Source organism: Lycorma delicatula, chromosome 12 (genome assembly GCF_047948215.1).
Source record: "Lycorma delicatula isolate Av1 chromosome 12, ASM4794821v1, whole genome shotgun sequence".
Lineage (NCBI taxonomy): Eukaryota > Metazoa > Arthropoda > Insecta > Hemiptera > Fulgoridae > Lycorma > Lycorma delicatula.
The window spans coordinates 66341255-66355538 of record NC_134466.1 but is presented as its reverse complement, the minus strand read 5'-3'; the positions used below and the strand labels follow the sequence as shown (position 1 = coordinate 66355538).

The following is a 14284-nucleotide window of genomic DNA, read 5'->3' as shown; positions in this document are numbered from 1 at the left end:
GGTTTATCATAAATATACCTGTAATATTCATTATTTTTCATTTTACATCTAACTTGTTGCTATGTTGGCGAAATTGATAGTATATATTTGTGCAGTTGCCGACCCTTTTCACAGATCCAAACCACTGTGTGATTTTTTTTTGTTAATAAAACGTATGTAGTAGTTTTTTTTCTTTAATCTAAAATTACCTTTAATTAAATCAGTTTTTTAATCTATTTTCATCCCCTAATTCATAAAAATTACATTCATTTTAATTTTTTAAAGGACGAAATAATTCTAGGATGTAGTTGGATGTTTCTGGATTTATTTCTTTTATAAGAATAAAAGTGTTTTAAATTAGATTAATATTATAGAATGAAATTTTTTATTGTTTTAGGTGTCTATGGTGATGTGCAGAGAGTGAAGATTCTGTATAACAAAAAGGATACTGCCCTGGTACAGATGGCCGAACCTCAACAAGCACACCTCGGTAATAAATTAAATTTTATATAATTTTTTTTGTAGTTTATTTACTCACCACTTAAATTTGATATTATGTGTGAGAATTAAAATTCTTTAGTGGTCTAATGGATTCAGATCCAGAACATTCTGGATGACTGGTTGAGACGCCTTCACTACTACATGAGTTGGCAGCAGAGTGGTTTTATTTATAATATTAACTTTAATACATTTTTTCTTATAACTGAAGAGTTAGTTGATAAATAAGTTTATTTAAATGTTAAGGGAATAATTAAAGGTGACTATGATTTTTTTTGTTCTTTATTGTGGAAGCGCTTAAGAAAAAAGCTGGTGAAATCTAGAAATAAAGAAAAGAATGTGTTTTATTCAATTAAATGAAGTAATAAATCACTAGAGAAAGATAAAGTTTCAGAGGAAAATGCTTTCATCTGAACCGTGTTTAGATTATGTTTAAAGAAGGAAGTTCTGTCAAAAGAATTATGATAGTTTGGGAAGTAATTTGATCTCTTTCTATTTCTAATTAGATCTATTTCTTACATTCAAAGTATTGTGATCTATTTCTCAAATTAGAAGTAGTAAATTAAATTAGTTTCATTACATATAATTAGTCCCTTAATTTACAAATTTTATGAATGGAATTACGATTTTTAAAAATCTTTTTGGGTTTCAGTCTGAAATTATTGAATAAAAGAAAAATATACCCAAATTCATGGTTACACACGCAGGAATTATGTTATATAAAATACAAAATGAATTTTAATTTAATTTTAATAAGTGACAGAAAATTCATAACACTAATATACAGAGTGGTGCAAAAGTGACATGATACTCGTTTATAAAATTACTGAAATTATTTTATTGTATTTATTTCAGACAATACTTACAATTATACCTTATGTTCAAAATGTTTTCCATTTTGATTAATACATTTTTCAGTCTTTTGGGAACACTGTTACATACTCTTTGTCAACATTTCTATCACTGTCCAAATCATTGCATGCATCGTAAATTTAATCTTTCAGTTTGTCAATAGTATGAGGCTTTCTTGAATAAATAGACTCCTTGATGATACCCCATATGAAAAAATCCATTGGCATAATATCTGGTGAATGTGGAGGCATGTCAATATCTGCATGTCGACCTGCATGTCACTCTTCTGTGAAACGTTTCATTCAGACAATCGTGGACTGCAGTGGTGGAACGCCATCATGTTGGAAGTAGATTGCTTGAATGTTTTCAGCACACATCATGAGTCTTGGTACCACATAAATTTTAAGCATGTTCAAGTATTTATCTCCTGTCACTGTTCCTTCAGAACAGTTTGGTCTAAGTACGCCAAAAGAAGATATCGCTCCCCAAACACTCACAGCTGTGTTGATTGAGTTGTTGCTCTAACAAAAGATGTTGGTTTTCAGTATGCCAGTAAATGCAGTTATGTGTATTAACTCGTCCACTTAACTTAAAATTGACGTGATCAGACCACACTATTTTAATGAATAACTCGGGATCTTGTTTTTATTTGTTAAGCATCAATTCACAAAATTGAAGACGTCGATCTAGGTCATTTTCAAGTAGCCAATGAAGTAAACATGGAATGTAAACTTTAAATTTATGTTTGTGTAACATTCTTGTACGGACCTTCGTGATAACTCCAGCTTAGAGATTAATCGTTTTGTTGATTTTCATGGACCTTTTGTCTCTGCTAAACATACACACAATTTTTCTCATAACATAACATTTTCATTTTCCACTGTTGCGACTTATTGGATGGCCAGATAGATCTTGGTGCATCCATAACAGATCCATGTTTGTTCAAATCTGTCTTGTATGTCGTACACTGTTAGTCTAGAGGGAGGATTTGGTGTAAAATGTGTAACCCACTCATTAATAACTGCAGTTGCACCACTTTTATAAAAAGTCTTTAAAGCAAAAATCCTATCTTCTTTCATTAACATCGTTATAACTATTTAACACAGAAAACCAAATCAGACACTACAGCTCACTTCAATACACTGAGATACAAATCTAGACAGTTAGTTTTGTTTGTCATTGCCAACTTGACACAGCTGAATTATCAACATTCTGTAATACCAATATTATTGACTAAAATTAATGTATACTACATTTTGCTATTGTTAATATAAAAACATTTTTTTGCTGTTTGTAATTATTTTTTACCTAGTGTCAAGTGACGTTTGTGCCACTCTATATATAAAAAGTCCTACAGAATATAGGAATAAAGATTATAAGTATTGCTTTCAAAACAAACAAAACTATATGTAATTGTACAATTTATGAACAAACATGTAGACAGTTTCACCTAACACAAATTTACATAATAAACTTCAGTAATGTGCTCAATTTACCTTTGATGCTTTCTATTGCAACAATGTGTAATGAAAGAGTTGTTATTAGCCTGAAATAGAACAGAGATTTTTATTCTTTTGAGCACTTTTGTGATAGAACAAATAACTTATAAATGAATCATTTTTGAATCTAGTATTTTTATTTCGAATGTTAGACATATTTATCAAAAAGAGTTGTTAGGTTGATATAATTTATGCACATGGTTTAATTGTTAATTTACATCTGAAAAAAATAGTTGATTAACACTGCATATGATAAGTGTCTGTATATACCTATGTCTAGTAAACATACCCGAATAATTATTATGATTTAAATCGCTCTTAAAAATTTTTTTTAAATAATAAGACCGTCTTTTAAACTTTCAAACATAATAATAATAATGAATGAATGATATATTTCTCTTAATTAATGTATTAATTTTTGTTTCAGCTATGACACACATGGATAAATTGAGATTATTTGGTAAACAAATGCGAGTTATGACATCTAAGCATCAAACTGTACAATTGCCAAAAGAAGGGCAACCAGATGCTGGTCTCACAAAAGATTATACAACTTCAACCCTCCATCGCTTTAAGAAACCAGGCTCGAAAAATTATCAGAATATTTATCCACCTTCCCAAACTTTACATCTTTCTAACATTCCGTAAGTAAATTTTTGTTTTTTTGTTTTTTATTATCCTTATTACATTATCTTCGTTTAAAGTATTAGAGTTCGTAAAATGAATAGATACTTTTAATGATTGTTAAAAAAGATACAACTGAGTGCCAATTAAAATAATTTGAAACAGAATGTTGAAACTTGGATCGGCTACAAATAAATTCTTGAGCATATTAAAACGGCTTATGTCATCGGAAGATAGTTTATCACTTAGGTTGTGTAATATAACACAGTGTATGTTAAAAAGATTGTAGTTTTCAAAACTAGATTCTGATGTAAGATTAAGACTATTTTATTTAGACTGACAACATGAATTATTAATGCCTGATAGACTTTTATTCTCTATAAGTTGGGCTGTATGACAAATATTTGTGTTCTAGTTATAGATGATATTATTACTGTATGTTTCTGATTTAAGTGTTAATAAGCATAAATGTATATTTGCTGATTCGGTAGTCATGTTTATAATAATAATAGTTTAATAGTTACCTTTAAGACGAGCATAATAAATGAGCGTAAAAAGAAAGATTAGTTTATTATTTCATGTAGATGTAAAGATGTGAAACTGTGACTTTCATTAAAAAACACTTAGTTGATTTTAATTTATGGTTGAATATTTTCTTAATTGTTATCATCATAACATCAGGTCATCATTGTTCCGACCTGGAGGACCAAATATCATTATGAATCTTGCCTCTTGATTTATTGAGAACTAATTCATCGCACCATAGAGATACTGGATCATCAATAAATACAAATATTCACATAATTAGATAATATTTTATTTAGATATGTAGATCAGTGTGTTACTATTAACATTTAATTGTAAACACATAGTAATTTAGGTTAAATGTTCATTAATGTTGATGTTAAATAATATAATTTTAACTAACAAGACAATATGTTCTTAATATAAACAAAGTAGTTAAAAAGAAGCAATGTATAACAAACCAATAGGAAGAAATAACATACTGATTCCATGATTGAACATATATGTATTTTTATTTTTCAAAAAGATGTAATTTCACATAGAACCACATACGCGAAATATTTCTCACTTGACTTGCTGGCACAAAGCATCTAACAATTAACTTATTATATAATGTTCTTAAGCATTACTAAAAGTTATTACAAGAACTTTTTAGATTATCTTAATGTGTTCTTAAAATTTTAAATTGTATTCTTACAGACCTAATGTCACTGAAGAGGAGATGAAAGAAGCATTTACAGAGAATGGATTCCAAGTGAAGGCGTTTAAGTTTTTCCCGTGAGTATTATTTTGATATTATATCAGGTATTTTTACTTTTATAATTAAACTTGATTTTAAAAATCTGATAAATTTCATATTCTGGTGTAACTGTTTTTATCATCTTATGAGAGATAATATCAATAACTAGCTAATAATAAGTATAATTAAGATGTGAAAACAATTCTGTCACAAAAATAAAAAATACTCACGGTATATATGTAGTTGTTTCAAATTCTTTTATCATATTTACTTTTATTAATACACCTGCAGATGTTATGTTTATTTGCATACAAATATTGATTTGAAATATGAAATTTTTATTAAAACTTTCACTGTTGGCTTTGCTCTACTTTATCATTCTACAATTGTCTTTGTTTGAAATTGGTTTAAATATACCTGCTTTATATATATATATATATATATATATATATATATATATATATATATATATATATATATATATATTGCTGTTGTAAGTAGAAGAAATAATTAAGGATGCATGGTTATCGACTGAGTATAAAAAATGTTTTGCAGAATGAAGCTTCATTTGTTAGTGATAATTCTTGTGTCTTATAGAGTTGTTAAATGCATTTTTATTTTGATATAAACCATCTTTAAGACTGTATTTATCTTCTACAGGTTTTGTTTAGTAACTTTTCTTCATATGTTGTTTTTTTATTTTCAAAAACTGTAATTGTTTAACTTAATTTAATATCTTTCCTGTATAAGTTTAAATGGTTTTTATTGGCTAAAATGGATGTTATTTCAAATTATGGCAGTTTTGATGTATTATTGATGATATATTACATGAGGTCTGTCAAAAACCTTTTTTTCTGTGTTTAAAATTAATCTTATTTAACAGTTCACAATATAACAAAAGAAACTGGGGTTTCAATGGATTTTCATGTTATGAAATTCCAACCAAAAAATTAGGATTTTCAGTGTGTCACCACCGAGATCATGAAACTCATGACACAAGAGCTGAATGACAGTTGTGTAGGATTCTGTCAACGATTTTTGAATTTTGCAAATGTTGATGAAAGTTTCTTGTCAAAGTTATTAACTGGCAATGAAACACAGGTATGATGTGAAACAAAGTATAAGATATCATAGCAAGTTGGTGAAATTGTCATCATCAAGATGATAAAAAACACACAAAGTTGTTAAAAAATTCAGAGGTGATATTTACAGTCTTTTTTGTAAATTGCTCAATTAAAAAAGTTGTTCATTATGAGTTTCTACTTGCAGGGCAGACATTCAACTGTTGCTAATACCATTTAGAAATCATCAGATGTCCCTGCAAAAATGTGAGGAAAAAGATCCTGAAACTTTGATATGAGAATTCATAGTTCTTTACCATGACAATGCACCAGTCCACACATTGCTGGTAATTTTTGAGATTTGTACAGAAAATTTGGTCATTGTCATCCTTTACCCGTCCTAACCTCGGCTGATCTTTTTTTTATTTACAAAATTTGAATTTTCATTAAAAGGACAGCGATTTAACATAACAGGATCTTAAAAAGAAAATTCATAGAATGCCTTAAATTTGAAAGGCAGGTCTTCCAGAGCTGCTTCTTGAAGTGGAAGGGATATATAAAATTACATTTACAACAGGAAGGAAAGTATTTTGAAAGAATTTTATAATGCTGTAAATATTCAAGGAATTTTTTTTAAAAATGTCAGTTTTTTAAACAGATCCTGTTATTATTATTGTCTTTTATGACCACATAGGATCTCTTAAGTCAGTTCATCATCCAAGTCTCTGATGAAATTGTTTCGGTCTTGCAATCCTCCCAGTACTTTTCGTGTGTTCCGATCTTCGTGCTCTTTCTACTGTTGAAAATATTCGTGTTGCGAGTTATTTCTTGTAAATGTGAAGCGAATGTTTTTGTTTTTTTAATTTTATCTTACCTGTAGTGTCTTCTTCTAGTGTAAGGCCAATTTCCTTTAGATCCTGTCTTATTTCTCTGATCTATCTGCATCCTGTCTTGGTGTTTTTCAAGTTGAGATTGTACTGTACTAGCTGTTTCAGAATTTTTCAATATAGCATCCAAAAAATCCTATATCCAAAAAATCCTAGTCTTCTTTTACGCATGATGTCAGTGACGGGTTCTAACTCTTTGTGTATGACTTTGTTGGGCACAATACACCACTGTTCGCCTTTTTGGAATGTTTTATTGTTGCAAGTTCATCGAATTCTTCTTTCAATTTTGTAGAGTTTGTCTGTCTTTGATTGCTTGTTCAGGTGGAAGAGTGTTTCTGCTTCATAAGTGGCTTCTGGTTTCATAACTGTGTTGTGGTGTCTTATTTTTGTTTATTGATAGTCATTTTTTATTGTACATGTACCAGGTTAATTTTTGAACTATAGTTAGTTTTTCTTTTTATTTGGATTGAATAATTTTTTCATTAAGGTTGTTTGTTATTCCTCTTGAGATATTTAAATCGGGTTACTACTTTGATTTTATTACCGTTCATGTTTACTTCTTTTAATGGCGTTGATTTTCTTTTGAAAATCTAAAATCAGTGTTGATTTTTGGGGTAGTGATTTTTTTTGTTTGGTGTTGATTTTCTCTTTGAATGGTATTTTGAGACCAGTTTTATTTGCAATGTTTTGAAGTTCTAATATCTGCGATATATATTGATGTTGTTTGCTAGCAGTGTCAAATCTTTGGCGTAACCAAGACAGTTTGTTTTGATTTTTTGGCTTATTTTTATTTTTGGGAGCATTTTTTGAACTATTCCTTCATTACCATTTCTAAAGTGCAGTTGATCACCTTAGCGTAGTCCTGTTTTGATCTTAAATTGTTCTGAGAGCTTGTCTCTGAATTTTACCTCTGACTTAGTGTTTGTGAGGGTCAGTTCTATCATCTTTATTAATTTGGTATGTAGTCTAAGTTTAATTTGTAAACAGTCCTGTATGTATTGTGATTAAAATTATTTGTTTTACCATCAAGTGGTATGTAAGTTTACTATCAAAATAATACGTGTGCTTCAAGAATAATCCAAAGTGAAATCACTGAACAATGTGCTTTTGTGCCCAAAACATGATGAAATTTTTTAGAGGACAAATAAATATTGAAATACAGCATTAATGATGCAGTTTGTACTGAAAGTAATTATAAACATATTTTTTCTCTCTTAACTTCCTTTGTAATTTTTGTTAAAATGATAAAATTATCCTTCATATTGGATAATTGATACATTCATTATCATAAAGTTACTGTTTCTTTATTTAAATTTTATCATAATTTTTTTACAGGAAGGATAAGAGAATGGCATTGATTCAGTTGGGGTCACTTGAAGAAGCTGTTGCTGCTCTTATAGTAAGTTGATTTTCCATTACAGTTAATTAATATATTTATTACATTAAAAAAAAAAAATATTATGTATAATATTGCTTCATTTTATGAAGGAATAAAAAATTCAGTAAAATTTGTTTAAAAATGTAAAATATTACTAACTAAATATTTAAAAAAATATTTTATCATTTTATTTTTTACTTTTACACTAAAAATGTTGTTTTTAACATTTTCAGGCAGTTACAAGCAGATTTAATTAGTCAATGGTATTGCTCAAAGGGTTTTGTTATTAAAAAATAATATAAATAAATTCAGTTAAAACATATTAGTATTATGTTTTATTATTTGTACAGATGTACAGTTGAGGCTTTTCTCAACCAAGCTATTTGGGAGATGGGTAATTGTTTTGATACTGAAAACCTTGATTAGTATATTATACCATTATAAACTTTCATAATGTCAAATAATATGCTGCCTTGGATAAATACCTCGGTTATGTTTAATTATTCTCACTATTTTATTATTTGTTGGTTCATTCAATTAAGTAAAAGTCTTAATGTACATTATTGTAATTTCATAATAAACACATGTTGAGTCTTTGAAGGATGAAACAAGACTGACTAACAATAAAGCATTAGACAAATTCATTTAATAAGAGTACAAAAAAAGTGAAATCTATAAAGAGTAAAAGAAAGAGTGAAAATTTATCGAGTAAGAAAAACAGGGAAAATTTTTATTTTTACAAATAAAAATGAAACTTGAGTTAACAAAGAAAACTAGAAAAAATCAAAACTAATGGATTTATTGTAAGATTAAACTGTTATTGGGCTACTTTATTTCTGATTCTGCAGAAAACTTTCCCCTAGTGTATTATACACACACATACAAGGCATGTTTTTCAAGTAAGGGTCATTTTGATATACAAATTGAAATAAGTGAAACTGAGAAAACTTTATTATAAAAAAATAAATTTACATATATATACTATTTTTCTACATATTCGCCATGCTAAGATGACTGGATTGCCACAGTGGATAACAAACTTTGACACATCAAAGATACTGAGTTGCCATGGGATTCGTCCCACAGGAAAATACACCGAGAGGAAATTGTCCTCTGCCTATTGCGGAGAGGACATTCAAGTGCTACTCATGGGTACTTGATATCAGCAGAAAAAGCACCGATATGCATATGGTGCAACTGCTGCTTGACTGTGCACCACATCCTTGTGGATTGCACATGTTTTGCGGCCTTGCATTGTAAATTTAACTTGCCCAGGAATTTTTGACAAATCCTGGGCAATAATAAAGAAGTTTTGGACTGGGTGTTTTTTATTTCTCTGAAATGTTAGTATTTTACATACTTTTTAATAGTGTTCTTAAATTTTTATGGTAGTTGTACGTTTTTGTGTTTAACACTTTAATTTAAGTTTTTTTATTTTGCCTTTGTTTTTAATATTTTAGTTTGTTTTAATTTCTTTTTTAAATTTTCTCTTTTAAGTTTTTGTTTTTCGTTTTAATTCATTATTTCGTTACTGAAGAAATTCTCCCACATGTGATTTAAACCAATTAATTACTCTGTTTTGCAATTCATCATTTTCAAACTTCTGTGATGCAAGCCATTGTTTTAAATGGAGATAAAGGTAATAATCACTTGTACTACTTGTCTACTGTAAGGTGAATGATCGAAGATTTCCTAATGAAAATGTCACAATTGTTCAGTGGTTTTGTTTGCCACGTGAAGTTGTGCGTTATCATGAGGAACAAAATCCTGTCGGTTAGCTTCCCATACCTTTTTTTTTTTTTAATTGAACGTCTTAGTTTTGTAAGTATTTCACATTACATATCACCATTAACAGTTAAAATTCAATTTGCAATATCTCTTTGGCATCCCAAAAAAACGGTAGCCCTAAGCTTTTTCATTAAACTTTCTCGTTTAAACTTTTGGACTTCGAGGATTACGAATTCTGCCATCGCATTGATTGCTGTTTGTCTCAATATTTGAATAAGATATCTTTGTTTCATCACTGGTCACAATGCGTTTCCATAAATCATCATCTTCATTTTCATTTCAAAAATTTTTTGAGATGTAACAAGATATTTTTCTTTGTGTGTTTTTGTCAACATTTGGTACCTGTATGTAACCCAGTTTTTCAGTTAAAATGTCGTAAATTACTGATTGTTAAACAAAAGGAAATTCAATTGATAATTGAGAGACGGTAAGCTTTCTGTTTTTACAGATTTTTGTATTCACATTTTCAGTCAATTCATCTGTGATAGTCAGGTGACCAGGTTTTTTGCCAATAGATAACTATTGCACCTCACAACTCAAGGGATTATTTATTGTAGTGCTCATTTCAGCCAGGCTATACACAGCAACTAATGTGAATAATGTTAACCTGTTTTTTCTACAGATGATCGTTAATATAAATAAATATGCTACACACCAGCGCCATCAATTCCCACCGCATCTAATAGTGTAAATTGAAAACAGCCCTTACTTAATAAAAAAAACGTGCCTCATGTATATATATATATATATATATATATATAGGGGTGTGTGAGTATATGTGTATGTGTTTCATTGTGTGATTCTCCTAGCTTCTCTTCAATTTTAAATATCATAATACCTTTTATTCTCTTTATTTTAGAAAGAATAGATTTGTCATTACTTGAAAATTTGGTTATTACTTGTTAAAAATCAGGTTCAGCGTAATAATTAAAATTTCCCCAATGTTGAATTATGCTGAGTTGCCAAATGAACTGTAAAATGGATTGATTCAGATGTTAGAGTAAGTGTGTGTTTTTTTTTTTTACACAGAAGTACTAATAAATAATTTTTCTTTTTTTTCGCAGAAAATGCATAACTATCAACTGAGTGAACAAAATCATTTGCGAGTATCATTTTCAAAATCGAATATTTAAGATTGGCCACAGACTGCATATTAATTATTGTATTGTATTAATAATGGTCGACTGATTTAATGTACTTCATTGCATTGCATTGTATCATTTAAATCGACCAATTTCATTTATAATACTATTATATATTATTATAATTATTACTATTAATAGATGGCACAAACAACTCGAGACCAAAGTATTAATTAAACTAAAATAAAATAATTAAAAAATATATATATTCATAAATATATATATATATATATTTTTTTTTAAGTAATAAGAATAAATATAAATGAAAAATGTAATCTTTTTTCTTTAAGTAATTTTGTTTTATAACTAATAATGTATTAACAGAATAATCTATTAAATAATGGATACCTCAACGTTTATAAAAAAAAAACAATTTATTCTCTATTTCATTTTTTTAAAGATATCATAATGTTTATAAATACGATTTTATTAGTAACTGTAATTAATTTATTACATTTAATAATTATCTCATACTTAATAAAATAAAAGAGTAAATTGTTTTCTTCTTTTATTTTTAATTTACTTTGTATAACATTAAAATATGTTTTGTTAATTTGATAGTTTTTTTTTATATTAAATCATATGAATAATAAATATTATACAGTTTTTGACTAATAAAACTAACAATTCTGTATAAATATGTTAATGTTACAATGAAAAATACTTTTTGTATTTTATTATAATTTTTTTTACATTTAGTTATAAAAAAATTTTCTTTAACCGATCTGTTGGTTTTTTCAAAATATATTAATATTATTTTGTTTGTGCTGATAAGAACTCATTTCATGTTTATATATAAGTTTAGTTAATCTTTTTTCTTATATATTTTTTCTTTCATTTATTAGATTAAAATGGAATTTACATTACAGTATTTAAGTAATTTAAGTTCATGTTAGTTTTTTATACATATATATTAATATTGTTGTTTTTTTTGTTTTTTTTTTTTTTTTATAAATGATGTCTCAAATTTTTGTTAAATTTTAGTTGTTTTTCTTTTTTATTACATAATCTGCAGTTACAAAAGAAATTAAAAATAGGTAAAATTCTAAATTTTTTGTATATTTATAAGGGTTTATTATATTTAGTTAACCTCTGTAGTTCAGTTCATAAAAGTACTGGTTAAACTATATATATACATATTATGTTTAATTTCTCATTTTCTTAAGTTAATCAACCCTCTGAAAATAATAGTATAGTATTGTTTTGTTGTTTTTAATAATTAAAATATTCAGAATTAATTTTTAATGGAATATAAAATTATAGTAAACTTTTGTTAATTACGACTTCCAGATCAGTTATTAGCGACAAAACCTTTCTGTGTTCATTCAATAAATGTTTGATTTTCAATTGCCTAATAATTATTAAAAAAAAAATTAGTCATCTTCCATAAAACCCATACTAATTACAGTTTTCTACTATTGTTTTGTGATTAGTAAATAATTTGTTTTTATCGATCAAGTTTTTCATATTTATTGTATAATTTAAGTACAAAATACATAGCAGATAAATAATTAGGAGGTATTACTTATTGAATATAATTCTCAGTCTCAAAATTTTTCCTTTTTTGAGCAAAATAGAATGACTAAGAGGAAAAGAAGTGTATCACTTTTTAAAAAAAATATATGTAATAAAAAAAGAACTTAGTAATATGATAATTTTTATTTCAAGTATTTGGGACATCATATTATTAAAAATAAAAACTATTGGAAAAATATTTTCAGTTCTTTTTTCATAATATTTATGTTATTTTTTTATATTACTTCTATTATTATTCTCTTTATTATTAATTTATTATTGTTATTATATATGACTATTATAAAGTAATTGCAGATGTTAATTGTATACATATCGTAATTTCATATTTGTAATATTTTATTATTATATAATATATTGTGGTTTCATTTTTTTATTAGTGATTTTTAGTGAGTAGTTATTCTTATTATTGTATTACATATATATATAATTTAAAAAAAAAGTAAAAAATTAAGATATTTGTAGTAGGAGAAAGTAATGTCAGAAAAATTTTAGTGGATTTAAAATTTTACAGTATAAAAAAAATAAATCAGTCAGTAAGAAGTAAAGTAACTATTATAAAATTATAATTAGTAACAAAGTATTGTTTTGTATTATGAATAATATATGAAAAAAAATATATTTGTAATATTGCCCGCCCTGTATTTTATTGTATTGTTGTAATCTTTACTTAAAACTACTTACTATTAACTTTGTTTCTATTATCTTCAAATTTCAGTCTGAAAAAATCAATTTCTGCATTAATAAATATATACCATCCACATTTTTTATTTTTTGTTGTTTAATTATTTTTATGTAGAAAATGTAGAAGAAAAACAATTTTGAATAACTTGACTAGTGATTTTTATCAATGTAAAATGTTATGTAAAAAAATTTGTTATAGATGGGCATCTGAAATATTAAAAGAAAAAATAATAAATAGTTAAGTTATTGATACAAAAATATATATTCATATTAGAAAAATAAGTGTATTGTTAGTATTATTAAATAGATCCTTCTGATAGGGCATTTACTTTTTTTTTATTATCATTAATGTTAAATTTCATTTATTATATTTATAATTTTAATTATTAATAAATAATTAGAAGTAGTTATGATTATGATAATTATTTATTTTTATTATCCTTTATTTCTTTTATTACGCTGGATAATTCTTTCTTTCTTTTTTTGTCTGCGAATAAAGGTTTTATTGTACTGTCTACTACTTAACTCTTCACCCATTTTATTATCTTACTTTGCTTACTTAACAGTTGTTGTTTAGTGGGATTAGATTAGATATATTTTTTTAAGGTAAAAATAAAAAAAGTAAGGCACATGTGGTTGAAAATTTGGTGAGTTTTTATTTGCTGTTATTATTATATGTAGGTTTTTTTCATAAGTTTAATTATGCATTACTTCTTAGTATTATTTAACGGTTTTTCTTTTTTTTTTAATTTTTTTTCAGGGAATACATATTTTTTTAGTCGTTTTTAAGGGTTTTTCCTTTGTAATAATTATAGTGAATTATTGGTGTTTGATTAAAGTATAAATAAAAGTTATGAACATATTTTTTCCCAATTTAAATATATTATAATATAACTAATGACAATTTTTGATTTATTTTCAATTTATATACCCTTAATAATGGGAAATTTATATGTATGTTAATTCTCTTTTTTTTTCTTTTTTTAGTATTGAATATGTTTCAACAGTTATTCATTCTGTAAATTTTGGGTCTTAAAAATATTTCCTTTATTCTTTTTGAAGAAAGTAATATTATCAAAATGAATTTAATTCCTT

At 26.4% G+C, this 14284-nt stretch overlaps 1 protein-coding gene across 7 annotated transcripts in view; it reads left to right on the top strand.

Moving 5' to 3' along the window:
* heph (polypyrimidine tract-binding protein 1 heph) overlaps positions 1-11163 on the top strand; it is a 974461-nt gene extending 963298 nt beyond the window's left edge. For 6 of the 7 annotated variants that reach the window (XM_075379895.1, XM_075379893.1, XM_075379896.1 and 3 more), the window contains 5 exons: positions 377-469; positions 3256-3472; positions 4677-4754; positions 8000-8063; positions 10895-11163. In XM_075379895.1, coding sequence (XP_075236010.1) covers positions 377-469; positions 3256-3472; positions 4677-4754; positions 8000-8063; positions 10895-10963 — 521 coding nt within the window. In that variant the 3' untranslated portion in view covers positions 10964-11163. The remainder of the gene's footprint in view (positions 1-376; positions 470-3255; positions 3473-4676; positions 4755-7999; positions 8064-10894) is intronic. The other variant, XM_075379892.1, reaches the window with a different exon arrangement.
* Positions 11164-14284: the final 3121 nt, after the last annotated feature.